This window comes from Chrysochloris asiatica, unplaced genomic scaffold (assembly GCF_000296735.1).
Source record: "Chrysochloris asiatica unplaced genomic scaffold, ChrAsi1.0 scaffold00024, whole genome shotgun sequence".
In the NCBI taxonomy this organism is placed as follows: Eukaryota; Metazoa; Chordata; class Mammalia; order Afrosoricida; family Chrysochloridae; genus Chrysochloris; species Chrysochloris asiatica.
The window spans coordinates 23,024,871-23,048,128 of NW_006408542.1; the positions used below are offsets into that span (position 1 = coordinate 23,024,871).

Here is a 23,258-nt window from a genome sequence, read left to right on the forward strand (position 1 = left end):
TTATCCCACAGTGCTACACCAGGACACCAGCGGAAACCCTACACAGGGTCACTATGAGTAAGATCCCGCTTTATGACACTTAACAGCAACAACAACAATAAATATTTTAACTTCTTTTGTAAATTGAGTTCTGGTGTTGTGGGCTAATGAGCTGGACTGGTGATTCAAGCTCACCAGTTGCTCCTCAGAAACTTATACAGGGTTGCTGTGGGTCGGAACCAGCTCAACAGCACTTAACAACAACTGTGAATGAGAGAAGGTTTACAGAGCAAATCTTCAGTTTTACATTCAACAAATCATATACTTTATTTCATTTCAATGATTGGAAGCTCCTCTATAAGGAGCTCTGGTAGCGTAGTGGTTACGAATCGGGCTGCTAATCTCACGGTCATTAGTTCAAAACCACCAGCCGTTCTGCGGGAGAAAGATGAGGCTTTCTGCTCCCGTAAAGATTTACAGCCTCAGAAACCCTGTACAGGGTCCCTATGAGTCGGAACCGACTCCACGACACATAACAACAACAACAAGCCCCTCTATGTAACATCAATTTTCCCACTTTAGCTGTCTGATTCTTGTTTCATTTCAACCTTCTTTTCCAGTCCTTCTAAACTTTGTCCTTAGGTAAATGCTGCCTTTTTGATCTTGAATTGTTGACCATGTTATGGTGTGCATACCTCACTAGTGTTGTTGCCCTGTATACCTAGCTACTTGTTGTTAAGTGACATCGAGTAACTTCTGACTCATAGCAACCCTATATAGGGTTTCCAGGGAGCAGCTGGTGGGTTTGAACCATCCACCTGTGGGTTAAACTGACCTTGTGGCCCAGTGCATTAACTAATGCTTGGTTAGAAATTGAGCCATGAGAGTGGGTTCCTTTCCACACTTGAAGGGTGGTCAGGGGACATAGTTTCGGGTTTCTCAAACCTCTTTCTGACCAATAAGCCTGGTTTTTTTTTTAATGTTTTATTGTGAATTATATGATAGTTTACATGGGAGAACTTTAGTTTTATATTCATTCCATCGTATATCATCTCATTGCCATGGTTCCAATCCCCTCCATGCATCATCAACCACCCAAAGGGCATCTCTGTCTCTCTGGAGATTCTGAAGCCTGGTCTTTTAAAAAATGTTATGTTTTGCTCCACTTTTTCTCCCACTTTATTTAGCACCTTTAAATTATATGTATATGCTCTATAGTGATACTTGAAGAAAGACTAAGACAGAGAAGAGAAGGGAAGAAAAGAAAGTTTTTTTTCATCTCCCCCCCACCCCCACCCCAGAAGAATGCTGCATTAGAAAGAATCATAGAATTTCAAATGATTACTTGGTGACTCCTGAAAACCTCCAAGGATTCCCAGTGGCTCAGTAGTTAAGAATGTACCTATGAACCTCAAGGTCAGCAGTTTGAAACTACCAGCTGTTCCATGGGAGAAACATGAGGCATTCTGCTCCTGTAAAGATTTACAGCCTTGGAAACACTATGCAGGGTCACTATGAGTCAGAAGCAACACGACAGTGCATAACAACAACAACTCTGTGTTATAGGTTCCCTAAGAGTCAGAATCTGGAATAGCAATGAGTTTAAGTAACAGCTGTTTTAGTCCAGGACCATCAGTGGATGCTGAAACAACTGGTGAAAAGGCTGTTGGGGAACAAGATATTCACACAGAGTCAGAGATTCTTCCAGAGTTTACTTGTTAATTACAAAAGGAAAAATGCACCCTTAAAAAGGAGTGTGACAGTAGCTACTTTAACCAAACAGCTAAGTAATGCGAGAGTGTGACATAATGTGCCACCTACTTTGATGTAATGTAAGAAACACAGCATCCCCTCTGTGGTGTTCTTGCAGAAATGGTGGACCTGTATCTACTTGTGAAGATAGTCAGATCTAGACAATTGGCCCAGCCTCTTCAAAATCAGCATCAGAAAGAACAAGAAATCAGGGGAGCTGTTTTAGATGAGGGATGAGGGGCACTGGGAGGAACTAAGAAATATCATAGCAAAATGCAACAAGTAAATTTTTATTTGTATTCTGAATTAAAAAACAAACAAACATCTTTTAAAGACATTTTTGGAATCATATGGGATATTGGTATATGAACACTAGGTTGGATGATGCCATGACATTCATGTTGATTTTCTTGTATTTAGGAGGTATTGAAGAATTTAGGAGGGAAGTGTCAAGTTTTGTATGAAGTTCTTTGTGGAAAAATGAAACTAAAAGATAATGGACTTCTTTCATGAATTTTTTGAAGCCCATTCATACTTACATATGAGGGTAAGTAAAAAAGAATTGTTATTAGGACGCCAGTTCATACAGGCATGGGTTTATTCCAAACAAATGTTTACAGGAACAGAAAGCCTCATGTTTCTCCTGTGGAACAGTTGGAAGTCTTGTTTTATATTTTGACCCTGAGGTTAGCAGCCCAACTCATAACCACTACACTAACAGAGCTCCCGTAGGGTGCCTTAAAAAAAGATACAATCAACACAGTAGATGCTGAGGGGATCTGCTTGGCCAGTTAAATTCAAGGCAGAGAATTTCAGCTCAGAAAAGTTGTGCCAAGGAATTTTCCCCATCAAAACAATGCACCTGCTCATTTTTCAAGGGTTGCAAGGATTGCCCTATGAGAATTTAATTGGGAACCTGCTCCATTCACCCTGGTGGTGGTGGTTGGGTGCCAACTTAGTCATTTCTGATTCATAGCCACCCTGAGGCTGCAAATCTTTGTGGCATTTATGTTTCAGAGGCTGTAAATCTTTATTGGAGCAGAAAGCCTCATCTTTCTCCTCAAAGTGATTGGTAGATTAGAACTACTGACCTTGGAGATTAGCAGCCCAGTTTGTAATCCACTAGACTACCAGAGCTCCTTCTCTCTGCCCTAGATCCGGATTTTGCTTTTTTAGACTTCTTTTGTTCTCCAAACTCCAATTAGATTTCAAAGGAACTTGACTTTACTCCCTCAAGGTTGCCCAAACTAACATTCTGATGTGATGTAAATCCAAGGGTACCTGAATTCTCCAAGGAAAGGCTGGAGGGATGGTTAACACCACCTTCAGAAGTATATAGATCTTGATGGAGGATATATTGAGAAACACTAGCTTCACCTTTTGATATGTTTGTTTAATAAAGGTTCCTATGATTTTGTAGCAATACCTTTTGATTGAATTGCTCTTGTATTTGTGTGTAGTGAGAGAAGCTATGCATGTATGTGTATGTGCACATAGAGAGGATATATGTGTGTGTGTGTGTGTGTGTACGTGGATGTTTGGCAAGGTGTTAATAGCTGGTAAATCTAAACGAGGTATATAGAAATGTTCATTGTATGGCTATTTCCATTTTTTAATGGATTGTTGTTGTTTTTACGTGCTATCGAGTTGGTTAGACTCATAGCAAACCTGTATAGGGTTTCCAAGAAGCAGCTGGTGGGTTTGAACTGCCAACATTGTGGTTCGCAGTCCAATGCTGATTAGACTATTAAAAAAAAACATTTAAAATAAGTGATAGACTTGATGTTTTCAGGACTGTCTGAAACATATTACTGACTTGATTGGGGCTGCTGACTGTTAAATTTGAATTGTAGAGATAGAGTCTAGTTGATGCTCGCAATCTGATTGGATTTGTACAAGAAGCAAACATAACCTGTTGCCATCTAGTTGATTCTGACTCATAGCGGTCCCATGTGTTGCACAAGGAGAAATTGATAATCCATTGACTAGACAGAGACTGAGGCATGGTGAACTGGTATGACTTGATAAGGCTGCTCAGTTGGTTCGAAGCAAAGCCAGGACTAGGGCCCATGTTTCCTGTTTCAGTGCCCAACCGTTTCTATGGTTTGTCATCTGTGCAACCTGGAATCTTATCTTCCTTAGCCAGGCACCCATTTTCTGAAGGGTCTTGGAGAATTAACTGCCATGACATTCCCTTCTCTTTGTGAAGTTCAAACATAAATCAAGATTGTCTTTTTGGAGACTAGTATGAGCAATCAAGTGAAATATTTTTTTAAAGGTGGTACAGCCAAGTTCCACTTACTCTGGGAGGACTTTTAAAGGTGGCCTCTTGAGATTTAATGAAAAAACAAAGTGGCTATAAAAGGACATTACAGAGAGTATAATACAGAGTTTTAGCAATAGCTCCACCCACTGAGCTTCTCAAGCATCAAGTGGAAGGTTTTGTTTTCATTAACTGAATTCACAGTGGGTAGAGATTTGGGTGGGCCAATGGCAGGAAAGTTTCCACAGAAAGAAAAATCTCAAATATAAGCAGTTCCTTGTGTTAGGAACCTATACATCCAATATATAGGTATAAACACACCCCCTGCAAAACCTATTAAAGATTTGACGTTATATACAATGGTTTGTAATCACAAATGGGTGCTACTTGGTGACAAGCATCAAAATGTTATTATTAGTGTGTTATTATGGTAAAGATTATTTGAGTGTATCTGGAATGATTTCTTTAGTTCTTTTCTATGCATGGAAAGGTACACTATATATTATATACTAAGAGTCCTGGTATGGCACTGTAGTATCCTATACCGGACCTCAAGGTCGGTTTGAACTAAAAGGTCACGGTTCAAATCTACCAGGTTATCCTTGGAGACCATATACAGGGTTGTGATGAGTCGGAACTGATTCAACGGCACTAAACTACAACAACAACAACAAGAGACGCAGTTGACTAATTGACCTTAGATATGAATTATACCTAACTGTCCTGATTTAGGTACGAATTTGGCTTCCAGACAGATTTAGGAAGTGAACTCATTTGTAATCAAGGCACTGCTTATACTACTAATAATGAAACAAGAAGACTTGTTTCATTATTTTCTAAATAGGGTGTGGGTCTTTTTCCCTCCTTAAGTGTAATGTCCATTTTTTTCAGTGGGGTTTTCTACATGGAAACAGAAGGATCCATTCAGCAGAGAATAAGGCCAAGCAAATGACTAATCACTCCCCTTACAGATGATGGGCTGAGGTCCAGGAGTGGGATGGAACACAATGCCCCCACAAGTATGTGGGGGAGATGGGTCTGAAATTCTCATTAACTTCAGAGGTGGGACAATTATACCTTGCTGGCATGTGTTATTCTCTCTAAAATAATAACCAACAGAAGTGAATGGCTCTCAACATAAGAATATCATGTAACTCTTGTATGTGCACACTGAAATCTGATGTGTGAGAATGAATCTTGGTTTCTCCTTGAATTTGTTGGGGTGTCCATATATTGTGGGCTCATAAAACCCTATGGATTTTCCTAACATTTATTTTCTTCTTGATACTTCTCTTCTGTTTTTCATTCCTAACTTATCATCTCCATTGCTGTACATTTACTTGGGAGGCATAGCACTTGGATCCTGAACATTTTAAAATTTAGACAAAATTAAAGGAAGCTGTGAATATTTAAGGCTATTCTTCTTGTTGTTGAATTAGTGAAGAGTCAGTTTTGACTCATAGTGACCTTGAATAGGGTTTCTGAGGAGCAGTTGGTAGATTTCAACCTTGTAGTTAACAGTCCAGTGCTTATTCTATAGTACCACATCAGAAGCCTGAGGCTTTTGTACTAGCGTTTTTTGGTTTTTGTTTCCCCCCATCCCCACTTTTCTTGTAGAGTTACCTCTGAGCCTTTAAACCTGTTTTCTTGATCTTCAAGACCCTCTGGAATCCATTGTCCATTACTTACTGAAATTTCTTTCCCATCCCTTACATAGAGTATTTACTCCAGTTGAGTAAGCCACACCCTTTTCCCCTTGTTTCTCTGGCCTCAATGTCCCCTTGTGTGGGTTCCTCGAGTCCCTTTATCTGTATGTGGTAGAACATGTTGGTTAAGAAAATACCCTGAAGCCAGATTGCATGAACCTTGGGCAAATTACTTTACCTCTCTGTTCCTTGGTTACCTCATCTGAAAATGGGGCTGAAAGTCCTTATCTCATAAGGCAGCTGTGAGGTATAAATAAGTTTTGAAAGACTTAGTACTGTGCAGGTGTTTAATACATGCTATGTAAATATTCCACCACTCATCTGCCAGCTTGTCATAGCCTGTTGCTCTGATGCTGGAAGTTATGCCAAGGTCACATGGTGGACAGGTTTCAGCGGAGCGTCCAGACTAAGATTAGGAAGAAAGGCCTGGAGAGCTACTTCTGAAATATTAGCCAAGGAAAACTTTGTGGGTCACAATAAAATACTGTCTAAAACAGTGTGGGAAGATGACCCCCACTTCCCCCAAGAATAGAGTGTTGCAAATGGTTTGTTCTCAAGTACTAAACTTAAGTGGTACCATGGAATAAAGTTCTGGAGATCTGTTTCAAAAAGATTCCAGCCAAGAAAACCCTGTGGAACACATACTCGGTAACACATGGGCCATCCATGTGTCAGAACCAATAGATAGCAATGGATTTGCATCTTTTTTTTTTTATTATCATGTTTATCCATACAAATTTTATTTATTCTCTGGGGTCTTATTTAAACCTCATCTCCACCACATAGCTTCTTCTGATTCCTCTAGCCCAAAAGGATTTCTTTTGCAATCTTTCTATGTACAACACATTCCCTTGATAAGTATCTATCAGCTTATACTTTCATTATTTCTTCTCCTTGTTGTTGATGTTGTTAAGTGATGTCGTGTTGGTTCGGACTCACAGGAACTCTATATAGGCTTTCCAAGGAATGGTTGGTGAGCTTGAACCACTGACCTTTAGGTTTAAACTGACGTTTCAGTCTAGTTCATTAACCCATAGCATCACACCAGGATGATGAATTTTTTGATATGATAGGAATTTTATGATAATTCTTCTGTGTTCCCAATAAAAATACGAATAATTGAAGACCCAAATTCCAAGGCATGAAGGTACATCCCCAATCTGAGTTAGCTCTGTGCGTTCCCTGTTTCTGACATGATTAATGAGTAGTTCTAGACCCTTTTTAAGTGAGGGCTTAGAAATACTTTACAGACTGCTGGGAGATCTGTGAAGTGTGAGGGAAGTGGTGGGAGTAGGAAAAGACGTCTATGATGAGTCCTGGGGTAGCACTGTAAGATCAGCTCTGGACTGCTAACGGCAAGGTCGGTGGTTCAAACTTACCAGCCGCTCCTTGGAAATCACTGTGAGTCAATACAGACTCAACAGCGCTTAACAACAACAAGGAAGCATTAGGATCTACAGAGTCTCCTTCTTAATGTTTACGAGTTTGCAAGTAAAGAATTTTGGAAGTATTTTTGGTGCTACGTTGTATTTTCTTGATGGCAATACTTTGAGCAGGAGTCCTGGGTGGCACAGTAAGGTCAGCACTGGACTACTTACTGCAAGGTTGATGGTTCAAACCCATTAGCTACTCCTCAGAAACCCTACTCGGAAACCCTATACAGGGTTGCTATGAGATGAAACCAACCCGATGGCACTTAACAACCACAACACTGGTTCAGAAGGGAGCTCTCTGACTTAGCCTTCCTCGCCTTTCACATCCACTTTCTCATTTCAGGGTTGTCATAGTCCTCTCTGTCTCTTCTATTCCCTAAGGGTGAGCCCATTTATTGCTTCATCATAATCCCACCATGGGCTGTAATCAAAGCAGAAAGAATGAGAAGACTATGGATGTGGGGAGTAGACGTGAATATAATTATTGGGCTTTAATCTGGGGATTGTTGTTGTTGTTGCAATTCCGACCCATAGCAACCCTGTATAAGGTTTCCAAGGAGCAGCTGGTGAGCTTGAACCACACTGACCTTGCAGTTCAAACGACTTTGCAGTCGGATGCATTAGCCCACAGAGCCACACCAGGAGTCCAATCTGGGGGATAGTACCGAGGCTACTGCTTCTGAATGATGGGCAAAGAAGGGCACCCCATGTGGCAGGGATCCCAGAGGGAAGGAAGTTAGGCAGGTGTTGAATAGGTTGGATTATTTTAGAACAGTGTCCCTCAAACTTTAATGTTCATTTGAATCACCTAGGGATTTTGTGAAAAATGGAGAGTTTGAGTTGGTAGGTCTGCGTAGACCTCACAATTTGCATTTCTAATTAGCTTCCTGAAGACACTGAAGGTCCATTCTTTGGTCTGAAGATCAACAAGACTTTAGGAAGCAGCATGAAAGGGACAGGACCTGTGAGTTCGGTAATCTGGGAATGACTGTCACGTCAGAAAACCATGACTTCTGAGTATTGAAAAAGTTTTGGGAATGGGCATTGATTGTATTGCTCCACAAACAAAGTGAAAAGAATCCAAAGGCAAGGTGAAAAATTAGAGGATGAGAGTAGGATCTATTATTCAACTACTTTCCCCATTTGGAGGACATTCTTCCAAACCCTTCTCAGTCAAAATCCTTACATTTCTGTGCTCTGATTGAAGCAGGGCAACCACTTTCCTCCAGACTATGTTTGCCCTTCCTCCAAGCATTATAGCAATGCAGAGCCAATTTCATCAGTGGGAGACAGGGCTTTGAACCGGTTCATTCATTTGCATGTCCACTCCAGGTAATTCTTATAGGCTGTTAAAATGTAGATTCAGACTCAATATATCTGGGATAGAAATGCAAACTCTCAGCATTGGGGTGGGGATGTCAACCAAAATGAACTGGTCCTTAACCCTAGTTGCAAATGCCCTCACTGAGAATCCTCAGGGCCCATTTGATTAAATTAAACTGGACTTGGTTGCTATTTGCTATGTAAACAAACATCCAGCTGCAATTCCCACATAGCTCCTCCCACTCATGACTTTTCAGATCAAGCAGATTGCCACGGGTGAGTGAGAAACTTGGTGGTGGTGGTGGCCTGTATAGGGTTTCTGAGGCTGTAAATCTTTACGGGAGCAGGAAGCCTCATCTTTATCCCGCGGAACAGCTGGTAGTTTCGAACTGCTGACCTTGCGGTTTGCAGCCCGATTCGTAACCACTACGTTACCAGAGTACCTTGAGAAACTTGGTAAAGCATGAGAAAGAGCTCACCTGAAACTAGAAGTTGAAATAGCAGGTGGCTGCATAGCAGCACATGACTCTGGGATTTACTCACAGTGTTACGGATTCATTATTCATGCCTTGAAAAGCATTTCCTGGTATGGTGGTTATGTGTAAGTTATCACAAATTTCCCTTGAGGAAAGAAATGAGAAATATTTACTTTCTAAATTTTAGCTACAAATAGGGAAATATTATGCATAGCAATCAGCCTGGTACTTACAGAATGAAGTTAAATTCTAAGGAGAAGATCTTCGTAACATCTGGAAGCTTTTGGATGCCTGTATTACAGATGCTCCTGTGATTTGGGGCAGGATGGTAATTCAAAGCAGAGAGTAGGTAAAGTAATTGACATTAAGGCACAAAGATAAAATGGAACACAAAGACACTTTGTAAACATCATTTTCACATTAAACTACAAATATTGAGTTTGGTTTTATCAGTAACAGTTTTAGCAGATGAAGACCATTACAATTTAAAAGCTCCTGGTGTAGTGCTGCAGGATAATGCACTAGACTGCAAGGTCAGTTTGAACCAGTCACTCCTCCGAAGCCCTATATACAGTGTCGATATGAGTCAGAACCAACTTGATGGTACTTAACAACAATAACAAGCATATGGGGGGGAGTCTAGGTATGGATCTATAGGATAAGCACTGGACTTGATAAGCACAACATTGGCGATTGCAGCCCATCAGCTGCTTTTTGGAAACCCTACATAGGGTTTAATAGGAGTTGGAACCGACGGGACCACATTTAACAGCAACAAGCCTATGGGAGTCGTGCTGTGGCACTGTAGGATAATCACTGGCTGCTAACCACAAAGTCCTTGGTTTAAACCCACCAATGGCTTCTTGGAAACCCTATTAAGGGTCTCTATGACTCAAAACTCAACAGCACTTAACAGCAACAAGAAGCCCTTTGGGAAAGTTGCTCTAACAACAACTATTTAGATTTAGGGGTGTGTATTGTATTTTTAGGTCTTCCTCATTTATATGTATATATATATTCCAACCAGTGGTCTTTTCCTATTGCATTAATTGTGTTTTCCTATTGTGTTACATTCCATTTCCTTTGGGTAATTAGTTTATTCTATGCTCTTGATAGTTCCAGAAAGTGTTCTTCTACTGTGGAACAAATTTTTAACACTTCAGGAAGATTACTCTCTGTGTGAGAAATTAAAATCTATTGTTATTAAAAAATACTGTAACCACCATGCATCTTAGCAAGTTCTTCCTTGTATTTCACTAAAATCATTAAACATTCTTTGGGTATTTGGAATTATTCAAGGTTCCTTTTTAATTTAGTTTCCCCAAATAAGAGAGGTTGCAGTAATAGATTAAATGGAGGGATAAGGTTCCTTCAGAGGAGTTCAGGTATCTGGGTTCATCCAATAAAGTTTTAAACTCACTGGGCATGGACTCTGGACAAGATGTAGAAATGGATAGGGACCTAGTAACAATGGTGTGAAGCTAGGGTTCAGTTTTGGCTCTTTCTGTGCTCCTGTTCACCCATTTCCCCAGATCCCACTGAATCTCTGCCTCTCTCTCTGGTGGCAATAGGTGGCGTTAGTGTTGGGTAGCTTAAATTGCACAGTGTACTGGTGTAGTCTAATGATGCTTAGGGACTAAGGGGCTGCAGTGGTCAGATTTGGTTCTGGGGGTTTTCTTACATTTTCTTAAGTGACTGTTGCTGCAGTGTGCTTATGTGTGTCCTGAAGATTGTTGTTGTTGTTGTTGTTAAGTGCCATCGAGTCGGGTCCGACCCATAGCGACCCCTGGAAATTTAGAAAAGCAGAAAGCTTGAGGTTGGAGCTGTGCAGTGTTGAAGATGCCAGAGGAGCTCCTGAAAGAATTTGAAGTGAGACTGTATAAAAGACTCCAGAGAGAAGCTGACCCTTCCTTGTCCCTTCTTTTTTGATGGTGATGGGGGCAGGGGATTTTATGAAATTTAATTTCTCAGGAGGGAAAGAGAGAGAACATTTGAATTAAGGTGATTAAAATTTTTATATTTGAATAAAGAATTATTTGATACGTGAGAAGATCCACAGAAGTAAATTTATAGTAATTTCAGGAGTTTTCTGTATTCTTGGCAATGAATCTATTGGGCAATAGTGGTATTCAACCTTTACTACTACTCAATGGACTTGGTAACATTTAATGAGACAATAATGATTTTGTTTATATGGTACAGTGCCTACCTTAAGGCAATGCTTAAAATGTTTTTAGTTGATGAATGAGCAAGTATATGGAATTAAGTATGTCACGAATCCTCAACTAGTTGTTGTTGCTGATGAGTGCCATGGAGTTGGTCCCAACTTATAGCTACCATGTATAGGGTTTCTGAGGAACGTTTGGTGAGATTAAATTGCTGAACTTATGGTTCAAAGCCATCTCATGGTCCAGTGCTTATCCTGTTGTTGTTGTTAAGGGCCATCATAACAACCCTCTAGAAGGTTTCCAAGAAGCGACTGGTGAGCTTGAGCCACCAAGCTTGCCGTTCAAACCCACTTTGCAGTCTAGTGCATTAACCCTTAGCACCACACCAGGACTCCAGCGCTTATCCTACAATGCCACAAATCATCTGTTCTTCCTCCATTTTCTCCTGCTCTCTGCCCTCATCACCACCCACCTTAGAGATTCTGAGCCTTGTTAAAGTGTCATGAACCCTCATTCCCAACCCAACTTTAAAAATTACTGCAAAGGGGTGCATTTGGGACAGAGAAAATGTGGGGAACCACTTACGAGTGTGTGTAAGCAGCCGGCACAGTAGCACATACTATCCTGGTGTGGCGCTGCGGGCTAATGAGTCAGACTGCAAAGCCATTTGAACTGCAAGGTCGGTGGTTCAAGCTCACCAGCTGCTCCTTGGAAACCCTATACAGGGTTGCTATGGGTCAGGATCGACTCAACGGCACTTAACAACAACAACATCCTTGGATACTATTGAGTTGTTTTTGATTCATAGAGACCCCATGTGACAGAGTTGCTCCTAGGGTTTTCTTGATTGAAATCTTTATGAAAGCAGATTGTCAAGCCATTCTCTGGCAGAGCTGCTAGGTGGGTTTGAACTGCTAACCTTTTGTTAGCAGCTGAACACTTAATCATTGTGTCATTAGGACTCTTTAGCACACAGTGCTCATTGCCATCAAGTTGAGATTCTAACCCATAGCAGCTCCCTCCATAGGACAGAACAGAAGCATCCCATAATAATTCCAATCTTTACAGCAGCAAACAGTCCCATCTTTCTCCCATGGTAGCTGGTGGGTCCCACTGGCTGACCTTTTGGGTTGCAGCTGAGTGCTTAGCCACTGTGCCACCAGGGTTCTTTTAGCACATAAGTGATGTTGTTAAGTGTAGTCAAGTCAGTTCCTACTCATCGTGACCCTGTATAGGCTTTCTGAGGAGCGGCTGGTGAGAATAGGCCCTCAGAAATTCTGATTGAATTAAAGTCAGAAGACTGAACTGGGTGAGCAAGTGATCCTAAGTATAGTTGAACAACACAGACTTGAACTTTTCCTTTTCCCACCTTTTTGCTGTGGGTTAATGTGTCAGACTCCGGTGCCATTTGAACTGCAAGGTCGGTAGTTCAAGCTCACAGCTGCTCCTTGGAAACCTTATACAGGGTCACTATGGGTCAGAATCGGCACTAAACAACAACAATTGCAGTGAGTTCGAGTGTTGTGAGTATCAATTTCAAACAGCGTGTCATGCTCACTCAGAAGGTGGTGCAAACCCTCACAGCTCAAACCGTGTTGTTCAAGATTCAACTCTGTATGACTGAAAATACTCTTCTCAGCTCTTTGTTCTGATTTTCACCCAGTATTCCCTTCTCCGCTCTTGCTGTGGAGTTAAGTGCAGTTGAGTCAGTTCTAACCCATAGTTTCCGAGGAGTGGCTGGTGAATTTGAACTGCGGACCTTGCAGTTCAAACCGGCCTTGCGGTCCTGTGCTTATCCTATAGTGCCACACCAGGACTCCTTCTCCTCCCTGTTTGCTTAAAGAAGAAAATTGCTCACAGGTATTTTAACCGAGGGAGATTTGTAAATGCTCCAGGCTCGATGAACATCAGGCTTTTGGTGTTCTGGATCAGTCTGCAAAGAGAGAAGGAAAAGCAAGCATCAATTTAACAGAGTATATTGTTTGAGGATGCCAGAGGATACTGGGTGAAAGTGGTATCAACAAAGTCAAGTGATTTTCATGTTTGAGAGGTGCTCCTGAGGCCTGGGGAAGGGGAATGGATAGGGAGGGCCTGTCAGCTCATTCCAGGAAACTCTTCTCACTCTCCTGCTGAATCTGTGTGAGCACTACACCTAGGAGATAGCACCAACTGCTCACTTCAAGATATCCAGAGCTCCAAGTCAATCAGGTCAGGCCCCACAGAGGAGTCTGCATGCTGGGCACTGCAGGAGAGTCACATCCTAGGGGAGATGAGCCAATGAACTAATCTCCCCTGTAGGCAAACTGGCTTTCTTTGTGTTGGGCTGACAGCCATGTAACCTTAGTATCCAGATGGAAATCCAGTAGAGATTAGGGGCTTCTGGGTTTAAAAAAAAAATAGTTTATTTATAAAATATCTCAGCTGAGAAGTAGAAGGATGTGGATGGAAACCCAGTTTTTCTGACTTCAACCCTAGTTGCCCCCTCTGGGTGCCTCTTTCCATCTTTTGGTTAAGTCCTTTTGATTTTTCAGAGTGAGTGACATTTTATTGCAATGATTTTTACAATAACTGAGTCAAGCAATCATGGACTATACAGGACAGTGTCCAGGTGGAGAGAAAGAGAACTTCATCTGCTAGGATCTTTGGGGTATGACCTTAGACCGACCCCCCCACCCTTCATTCATACCTTGATTTGTTCAACAAAATGTACTGAGCACCAACGTTCTAGGTATTAATGATATAGTTATGCACAAAACTGAGATAGTCTGCATGAAGTCTACAACGGAGTCTCAGGTTTCTAGCATCTGACTCTCACAGTACTTGGGGAAAATCTATAAATGTTCCCTTAGAGCACTTAACGCTATTTCTATTTCTGTTGATAAATGTTGCTTTGTGTCATGGGAAGCTCTATTTATCTTTAGCTGCCCTAGCGATTCTCAATATAAGCTGTGCTTCAGTTTCATCTGGGAGCTCTGTTAAAACTGCAGACTTCCAGGTCTGGGATAGGACTATCATCTGTAATTGTAATGAGCCCACATGTGATTCTGTCCCACTGCCAAGCCCAGACGACACCATTTGCACGTAACTATCCATTACTTGGGATCGCTCCATAATTGTTTGGTGAGTTAGTCTCTGTCCTTTGTGCACGGTTCTCTACTGAGGGAGACTAGATTTTACCTCTGTATTCCAGCAGGATTTGCCTCAAGTTTGGATACCTAGTGGGTACTCACATACTTACCCATTACTTATTCTTTTTAAATAATCACTAATTGGATCATTAATAGGCTGAAAATTCTCAAGCTTTGAAGAAATATGGGCCACGTTGGAATCCTGCCATTGGCAAATGTATCACTTTCTGGGACTCCTTTCCTTCTACTGCATAGAAAGAATAATTGCCCCAATTTGCTGGGCAGCTGTGAGAATGAAATGACACAACTTAGAGAAGATCCAAGTGCATATGCTTAAAAATGGTTGCTCGTTCCCTTCCCTTAGCTTTCAAAAGTCTTAAGCAGGTGAGGTTTGAGCACTCTTCTAGCAGCTCCGGTTCAAGAGTAACTTAACATGGCCTGATTTCAAGTCCCAGCTCTAACACTAATTTTTTTGGTGACATTGTGCAAATCAGTAAACCTCTTGGGGCCACAGGTTCATTATTTTAAAACTGAATGAAAGCAGTCTACTCAAATCTTTTTTTGTGAATTGGGGGAAAATGTTAATTTAGAAAGTATTATTTTAAAGAGATATTTCTAAAACATCACAATCATAAAACAACAACAAACGAAATACTTACATGCCCAACACAGGATTATGACATGGCAAGTATTCAAGAAGTGTTTACTAAGTGAATGAATATGCCAAAATACTTCCCAAAGAGCCAATTCATAATCTCTAAGCTCCTTTCTAATTTTTAAAAAAATCATTCCAAGTATTCCAAACCCTCTGTTCTATAAGGTAAGAGCAACTTGGCGGGACTCCACAATGCCAATTTTAATTTCCAACTTTATGTAGTGATGTTTCAGAGTTTATGCAGCTCCCAGGGAGAAGCAGTTGTCACCATAGCAACCTTCAGGCCACTGCAGTGAGAGAAATTAGTGCCTGCCTGTACCTAGTAATTGCTGTAGTCTTTTCCTCATGGATTCCTAGCAGTGGATGCTGGAATACAAATACCAAGTGGGCTCCAGCCAGTGAGCGTAATAGTGTACAGCAATAAACTATCTGTTAGCTGATGCTTACATTTCTGACAAATTGAGAAGGTTGTCAAAGGCATTAGCTTCAATCCTTTCCAGGGAATCACTCTGAGAGATTTCACTAAGGGAAAAAAAAGAAAAGAAAAGAAAAAAAAAAGATACATGTGAGAAACAGCTGTATCTTTGTGACAGTACGCTATGTGTGACCCCACAACCAGGCTCCAGGGACCCCCTCTGAAAAAGGACAGGGATTCCAGAGTTGTCCTCACGTTATAAAGGAACATCTTTAGGAGCACCAAGGTGCAACTGAAATGCAAGTTTCAGTAACTGCTGTTTATGTGACAGAGTCACAGATTGTTAGACGTGGATAGACTTGGAGGAAATCGAGTCAGATTCTCTTGTTTTACAGCTCTGGAAATCAATGCCCTGGGAGGAGAGGCAAATCGTTTTTGGCAGTTCAGGACTAGGACCGGGATTTCTGGGATCCCAATTCCATCACTCTGGTGAGGTTTTAACTTGGGTTGAATTTATTGGTTCATAAATGTTAACTCTTGTTTCCTAAATCCTGTTTTGAGGCCTCTGTGCATAGCGTCCCTTAGTGAGTTGTAATTTTCTCACTTTGGTGAGAAAATTAAGGACAAGATTATGATCCATTCACTTCTAAATTGATGGTGGCTTCATATGGCCTGGCACATAGAGAAAGAAAAAGGAAAGAATGAATGAATGGGCGAATGAATAGATTTTTACAAAAAGACACACATATAAAGAATTCGGCTTTGCCATACACCACACCCCAAGCATGTATGAAATATTGGTGTTAGCACAAAATTCCAATATAAGCCGCCATGTATTTGCTGCCAGCTGAGGAAAAAATACCTCAAATTTACAAACTGTACATTTGTTTATTTTGAAGGTCAACTTTCACTGTAGGCTTGTGAACTGATGCGAATTTTACTCCACAGTAGGGCAGAGTCTCAGGCAGTTAATGTCTTTTATGAACAACAGAGTAATCGATTGTTCTTGGACTGATTCATCTTGTTTTTGCCTAATGGTTTGCTTATTTAAGTGTGGCTGCTTTTCTCATTAGGCAGTCTTAATGCATTAAAAGTTATCAAAGCTCAACATTTAAACTCGAGTGCAGAAGAGTAAGGGTTAGGTTCAAACAAACGGACTTGTCTGTAACTAACTTGCAATGAATTTCCTATAATATGTAATAATTCTTGAGGAATTATTTTTATTATCTTCATAGCTTGCTAATGTCTTAAAGAGTAGGCAGAAGTTCCCCTAGAGTTTGGATTTACCTAGTCGCATCAGATGTAAATAAGCTTCCAAAGCTCATGGAATTGTTAAGACCAGAGATACCCTCAGGGAAAATGACCTTTGAAATCCTTGGCTCAGGCTAACTTTAAGGAGTGTGCTGAAATGTTGGTTTCCTTAGAACGTTCTCTCTCTATACAGAGTCTTGGACCATAGAGGAACCCTAGTGGTGCAGTGGTTAAAATGCTGAATTATAATGCTGTGGGATAATGTTCTGGACTGCAAGGTCCGTTTGAACCTCAAGGTCAGCGGTTCAAACTCATCAGCTGCTCCTCGGAAACCCTGTACTGGGTCGCTAAGAGTCACAACTGACTCAATAGCACTTAACATACAATACATACTTAAATCAAAAGTTCAATGGTTAGAACCCACCAGCTACTACTGTGGCAGTTTGCTCCCCTAAAGATTGTAATTGTTACTTGCCATTGAGTAGGGGCTTGGGTCTCAACTCCTAAGGGGCAAAGGATTAAAGTTACATTTGCACAAAGGTGAGATCACACTACATTAACAGGTTGCTTTACATTTGGATAAATGCCTTTCATCAGTACAAATTTAAATACTCTTTTTGTCATTTATTTATTATATTTTAGATTCCAAGATTACCTTCTGATGCACAATAAACTTCCAACACATTTTCTTCCATGTGGATGTTATCGAAAATGTGACCCGGGGGCCTAGTTGCTCTAGCAGAAGCAGAGTTTTTATGATTAGAATCTATCTTCTTTTCCACTTGAGGAATTTATCATCACTTTATCAAAATGTATTCAGTTCTTTGAAGCAAGGTTAATTACCTGGATTTTAACGACTCTTAAAAAATCACACCTTTTCTTCAAAGGTTCCTGGATATTATTTGTATTGATACAGATAAAAAAAAATACTAGGGTTTCCTAAAGACAATTTCTCTCCTAGAAAAATTAACCTCTTTCAGCTGTGTTTTTGTCTTAGGGAAAAAAAAAATTATTTCCATTATGAATGTCTTTTGATATTCAGTATTTTGCTTACATTTTGATGACCTCATTAAGTCCTCTGAAAGCTTGAGATGGGATTACTTTGATAAGGAGATAGGTGAGGGATCTAGAAAAGAAAAAGAAAAAGAAAAAGAGTTTAGGCTTTTAAGTTCATGAATAAAATAAGTGTGTGTGTATGTGAGTACAAGTGTGTAGATGTGTGTGATCCTGGAATGTCCCCCAACTGAATTCAGGTTCAGAAATTGCTAACTTATCAATAGACATGTATCATGACTCATACTTGGTCTATATCAAAGAGTATAATTTAATGGTTTAAATCATTAGTTTTGAGATCAAATTGTGGCGCTGTGGGTTAATGTGCCAGACTGCAAAGCCATTTGAATTGCAGGGTCGGTGGTTCAAGATCACCAGCTGCTCCTCAGAAATCCTATACACGGTCGCTATGGGTTGGGATCGACTCGATGGCACTTAACAACAACAACAACAACAACTACCTATTAGCCCCCAAGCATGGTACTAAGCCTTCTGTGTTTCAATTCCATCACCTGTCTGACAGTTTGTCAGACTGTGATGATTTACATATTGTTATGATACAGGAAGGAGTCCTGGTGTGGCACTGGAGAATAATGCACTGGACTGCAAGGTTGGTGATTCAAACTCACCAGTTGCTCCTTGGAAACCTTATACAGAGTCGCTAGGAGTTGGATCCGACTTAACAATACACTTGACAACAACAACAACATGATGCTGGAAGCTATGATACTAGTATTTAAAATGCTAGTAGGGCCATATGGTGGACAGGTTTTAACTGAGCTTCTAGACTAAGACAGACTAGGAAGAAAGGTCTGATAGTCTACTTTCAAAAATTAGGAACGGAAAACCCTATCCATCACAGCAGAACATTATCCACTGTAGTGATGGAAGACCCTAGATTGGAAGGCCCTCAAAATATTCAGTAGCTGTAACAATGTTATTATAAGTGCCTTCGGGTGCATTAACCCACAGCACCACACCAGGACTCTAACAATAGACTCAAGCAAACCACCAATTGTGGAAACAACCCAGAACCAGGCATTGCTTCATTCTGTTGTATATGAGGTTACCATAAGTCAATGTCAACTTGACAGTAACTAACAACAACCACAATGCTTCACTTTCTTCATCTGTAAAATAGGAACATTAATTCCTATTTCACAGAGTTCTTGTGATGTTTAAAATCAAGATAACTAATGGAGCTCTGGTAGTGTAGTGGTTATGAATCAGGGTGCAAACCGCAAAATCAGCAGTTCGAAACTACCAGCAGTTCCACAGGAGAACGATGAGGTTTTCGGCTCCTGTAAAGATTTACAGCCTTGGAAACCCTGTACAGGGTCGCTATGAGTCTGAACCGACTCCATTGCACATAACAACAACAATGTAAAACACAAGTCTCGGCACCAAGAAAATAGTCAATAAACAGTTGGAAATTGGTCCTATAGGCTTGGTTGTTAAGTGCTGCTTAGTTGGTTCCAACTAATAGTGACCTTGTATAGGGTTTCCAAGAAGCCGCTGATGAGTTTGAACTGCCCACCTTGTGGTTTACATGGACCTTATGGTCCAGTGCCTTATCCTGTAGAACCACACTTGGTTGGGAAGATGGAAAAGAAGCTATCTTGGAGAGAGGCAGAGAAGTATATGGTGAAAACACAATTGGAAACTAGGCAGGAGAAGGAGAGATTCACAAAGAATATACTCCTATTTTGATTTTATCTTTTCCAAGGAATCTATTTCAGTATTATCCCAACCAGATCACTTTGCTTCTATAGTTAATTTATATGGCCATCTCATGTCACTTGGTGGAGGAGTAGGTAGCTATAGGAGAATTTCCTTCAGGCACTCACATCTAGAGGACCAATTTAGGTGTTAAAATTGAGATAAAAGCTATGCAGCACATACAAATTGAGAAATCAGCAACTAGTCGGCAACAGCCAAACCAGTACAGAATGATAGATGAATACTAAAGTGTAGGAAGAAGATGTGTGAAGAAAAAAGAAATGAAGAACTCAGAACAAAGCATCTGTCAAGTAGGGATGAATGACCAACTGCATTTTTAAGTCTCTGCAATGGTCTAGGTTTTGGCACAAGGACTATCAAAGGAGGGCCGTGAACATTAGGAATATGGGAACAGTTTTGCTTTTCACATGTTTATGCAGCAACGATTGCCTTCCCTATTGGAAAGGAACATCGCCTCCACGATGAGCAGAGATAAACCAGTTAGATGCCTTACAACCTCAGAAGGGACCTGCTACTGGTCGAAGGTGCTATGTGAGTTATGCACACCTGCCTATAATCTTGTTTGAGCCATTTGAGTGCAAGTGATGTAGTATGATGGTTAATTATAAGTGCCAGTGTGGCTAGGCTATAGTGTCCAGTTGTTTGACTAAACACTAGTGTAGATGTTGCTATGAAAGTTATTATAGTTGTGATTGACATTTATATCATCAAGACCCCCAGCGAGATGCATTGGCAAAATGGCAGCATCAATGGGCTCAAGCATGGCCACAATTGTCAAGTTGGCCCAGGACTGGGCAGTGTTTCATTCTGTTGTGTATAGGGTCGCTATGAGTTGGTACTGACTTGATGTCACCTAACAAACAACAAGTTGTGATATTGAACTGTTGGATAAGCATTGGACTACTAACAGAAAAGTTGGAGGTTCAAACCCACCAGTCACATCTTGTAAACTTTATATAGAGTTGTTATGAGTTGGAACCAACTCAACGGCACTAAACAACAACAGCAAAACAGATTACCTTCAAAAACAGAGGTGGGCACTAAACATGTCCAAGAAGCAAAAGCAGATGACCATATCAGCACATGTCCAGAAACAAGATAAAATGTCTGAGACAAATGACCTAGAAGTAGACCTGGACTCCATTCTGGAAGGAGGGCAGGCCTTGGAAATGCCTGAGATGGAATTCAGAATAATGATCATAAAATGTTTCAAAACACTTTACAATGGAGTTGAGAAACATAAGGAAGAAGCCAGGAAAGTACAACAAGAACAATCAAATAAGATAGATACAGCATTGGAAACAATTCAAAAGCTACAGAAAGAGGTCCAAACAATCAATAACAAAATAACAGAAATAGAGAACACTCTGAAAGGGCAGAGGAATAGAATAGATGAGATGGAAGGCAGAACCAGTGAGCTGGAAGACAAACCTCTCAATACCACTAAGATAGAAGAACAAACACAAAAAAGGGTAAAAAATTCTGAAGACGGTCTAAGATTCATGTTGGACAACATGAAGAGAAATAACTTAAGAATTATTGGCATTCCAGAACAAGAAGAATCCCACAAGTCCACAGAGGAAATAGTTGAAGAACTTCTGGAAGAAAATTTCTCTAGCATCCTGAAAAGTGAAAAGATAAATATTCAAGAAACTCAACGAATCCCAGAAAGGATAGACCCCAAAAGAAAATCACCAAGACATATCATAGTCAAGCTCTCCAAAATCAAAGATAAGGAGACACTTCTGAAAGCAGCCAGGGAAAACCGAAGTGTCACATACAAAGGCAAGCAAGTCAGATTAAGCTCACATCTCTCAGCAGAAACCATGCAAGCAAGAAGGCAATGGGGAGACATTTATAAAACCCTGAAAGACAAAAATTGCCAACCAAGAATCCTTTATCCAACAAAGCTATTAATCAAATATGACGGTGTAATCAAAACATTCCAAGATAAACAGAAGCTAAGGGATTTTGCCAAAGCCAACCCTGTGCTGCAAAACATCCTAAAGGGAGTTCTGTAGACTGAGAACCAACAAGAACAGACAACAACCAGAGATTGACGTACGTGGCAGTACCTCCCTGAATTAAGTTAACAGAAGGAAGAGTTGAGAACAGATTTCAGAGAATCTGGGAAGTCAGTCTATGATCAAAACAAGTACAATGTAAAAGAAGGTAAAAAAAAAAACAAAAAAAAACAGAGGTGGGTTTCGTCCTTTAAGTTGAAGGCTTTAGGAAAAAAAAACATGAGGTTTCCTGAAGGGGAGAGCATTGTGCCTCAAGATTGTAAATAGACATTCAGCCAAAATTTCCAATTTCCAGCTCACTGCCTGGCCTACATGGGTTTGCCACGAGCAAGTCTGAATTGATTCACTGGAGACTGGAAAAGCCTGGACTGCAGTTTTTGGATACATGGCTGCCTGGGTTTCCAGCCTGACACCGGACCCACAGATTTGGACTGCCAGCCCTCTACAACTGCATGAGACAGTTCCTCAAAATCAATCTCTCTTTATCTCTCTATGTGTATACAGGAGTCCTGGTAGCACAACAGTTAAAAACACGTGGTTACGAACTGAAAGACTGGCAATTTGAACTGTTGTGGAATAAAGCACTGGACTGTAAAGTTGGTTTGAAACACAAGATTGGCAATTCAAACTCATGAGCCACTCTTTTTTTTTTTTGACTCCTGATTTTATTATTCAATTTCTTTTTTCTATTTAAAGTAGTCTTCGGTGTCTGGGAAGCCTGGCCTCGCAAGACCAGAGTCAGTTGGAGCTGGTTGTTGTTGGAAAAGAATGGGTTAGGGATGGGGACTGGGGCCGGGAAACCCCATTCTGCTGGTGGTCTTGGATGAAAAAGACAAACTGCACTTTACAGAGCTTGGGGTGTGGTGGGAAGGGGATGGGACAGGAGCGGCAAGCTGGGGAGATGGGACTCACCTCAGTCCCCCGCTTCATTCTCTTCTAATGGTTCCCCACGGTGGCATTCTCTACAGTTTTGGAGGCCTTATTTTTTTCCCTTTTCTGAATTTTCTGGCTTGCAGAACTCTGAAAGAGAGCCTTCAGGTCTGCATCCTGGATCTCAATCTCAGACTTGATGAGTTCAGGCTCGAAGGGACCACTGGTTATCCACATGGGGCCATTGGGCATGAGCAAAACTGTAAATTTAAACTGTACAACAAATTCACCCTCCTTCTCATAGAGAACATTAAATGGTTGTAGCAGTTCATGTTTGGCGCACTCCACCACACCCATCTGGGCCTTCTCATCTTTAAACGTTCTTAAAGTAAATGGCATGGCATCAAAACGTCTTTCCGTCTCACTGAAGAAGGCACGTGAAATTTTCATTTTCAGGCCATACTGTTTAGAGGGGTCTCCTTTATAAATGGTGATTCTCTGTTCTGCATCTTTAGCCTTGCCCTCACCTGAGCTGACAAGAACATCCACAGTATATACTTAATGTACTTTAATTTGGCTTTTTCATGGCCCTTCTTCTGCTGTTCTGTGGCATTCTGGATAATGGTGTTTTCTCCATCAATGACATGCTGTTTCAATTGGTGTAACAGCATACCTTCTATTGGTGTACAGTTAAATGAGTGGGCAACTTTGTTCCAGGCTTCTGTTACTTGTGTGTTCTGGTTTCCAGGTTTGACCAGGCGTAAGGCAGCCTCAGCACAAAGGTGAACTTCCTTAATGATATCTGCTTTCCGCCCTGTTACTGGGGTCTCCTCAGCTACATCAGCCACAAAAGTGTGAGTCACGTTAGCAATGAAGCCATCTACATGGACCCCAAGGTCAATTTTTACCAAATCACCTTCCTTGAGAATATAGTCTTGCTCTCTCTTCAAAAGGGACAAGTGACATATACAATTATTTACTGAAATGCTGGTGGGAAAAGCAATACCTTTCTTCATTTCTTT

The 23,258-nt window shown here is 40.8% G+C and overlaps 1 protein-coding gene and 1 pseudogene across 1 annotated transcript in view; both read right to left on the bottom strand.

Annotated features, from left to right (window-relative positions):
* LHCGR (luteinizing hormone/choriogonadotropin receptor) overlaps positions 1 to 23,258 on the bottom strand; it is a 130,238-nt gene that overhangs the window by 45,490 nt on the left and 61,490 nt on the right. The window contains exons 3-7 of the mRNA XM_006839472.1: positions 17,604 to 17,675; positions 15,331 to 15,405; positions 12,959 to 13,033; positions 9,166 to 9,240; positions 9,000 to 9,077 (exon numbers count right to left, since the gene is read on the bottom strand). Coding sequence (XP_006839535.1) covers positions 9,000 to 9,077; positions 9,166 to 9,240; positions 12,959 to 13,033; positions 15,331 to 15,405; positions 17,604 to 17,675 — 375 coding nt within the window. The remainder of the gene's footprint in view (positions 1 to 8,999; positions 9,078 to 9,165; positions 9,241 to 12,958; positions 13,034 to 15,330; positions 15,406 to 17,603; positions 17,676 to 23,258) is intronic.
* LOC102838295 overlaps positions 22,280 to 23,258 on the bottom strand; it is a 13,110-nt pseudogene continuing 12,131 nt past the window's right edge.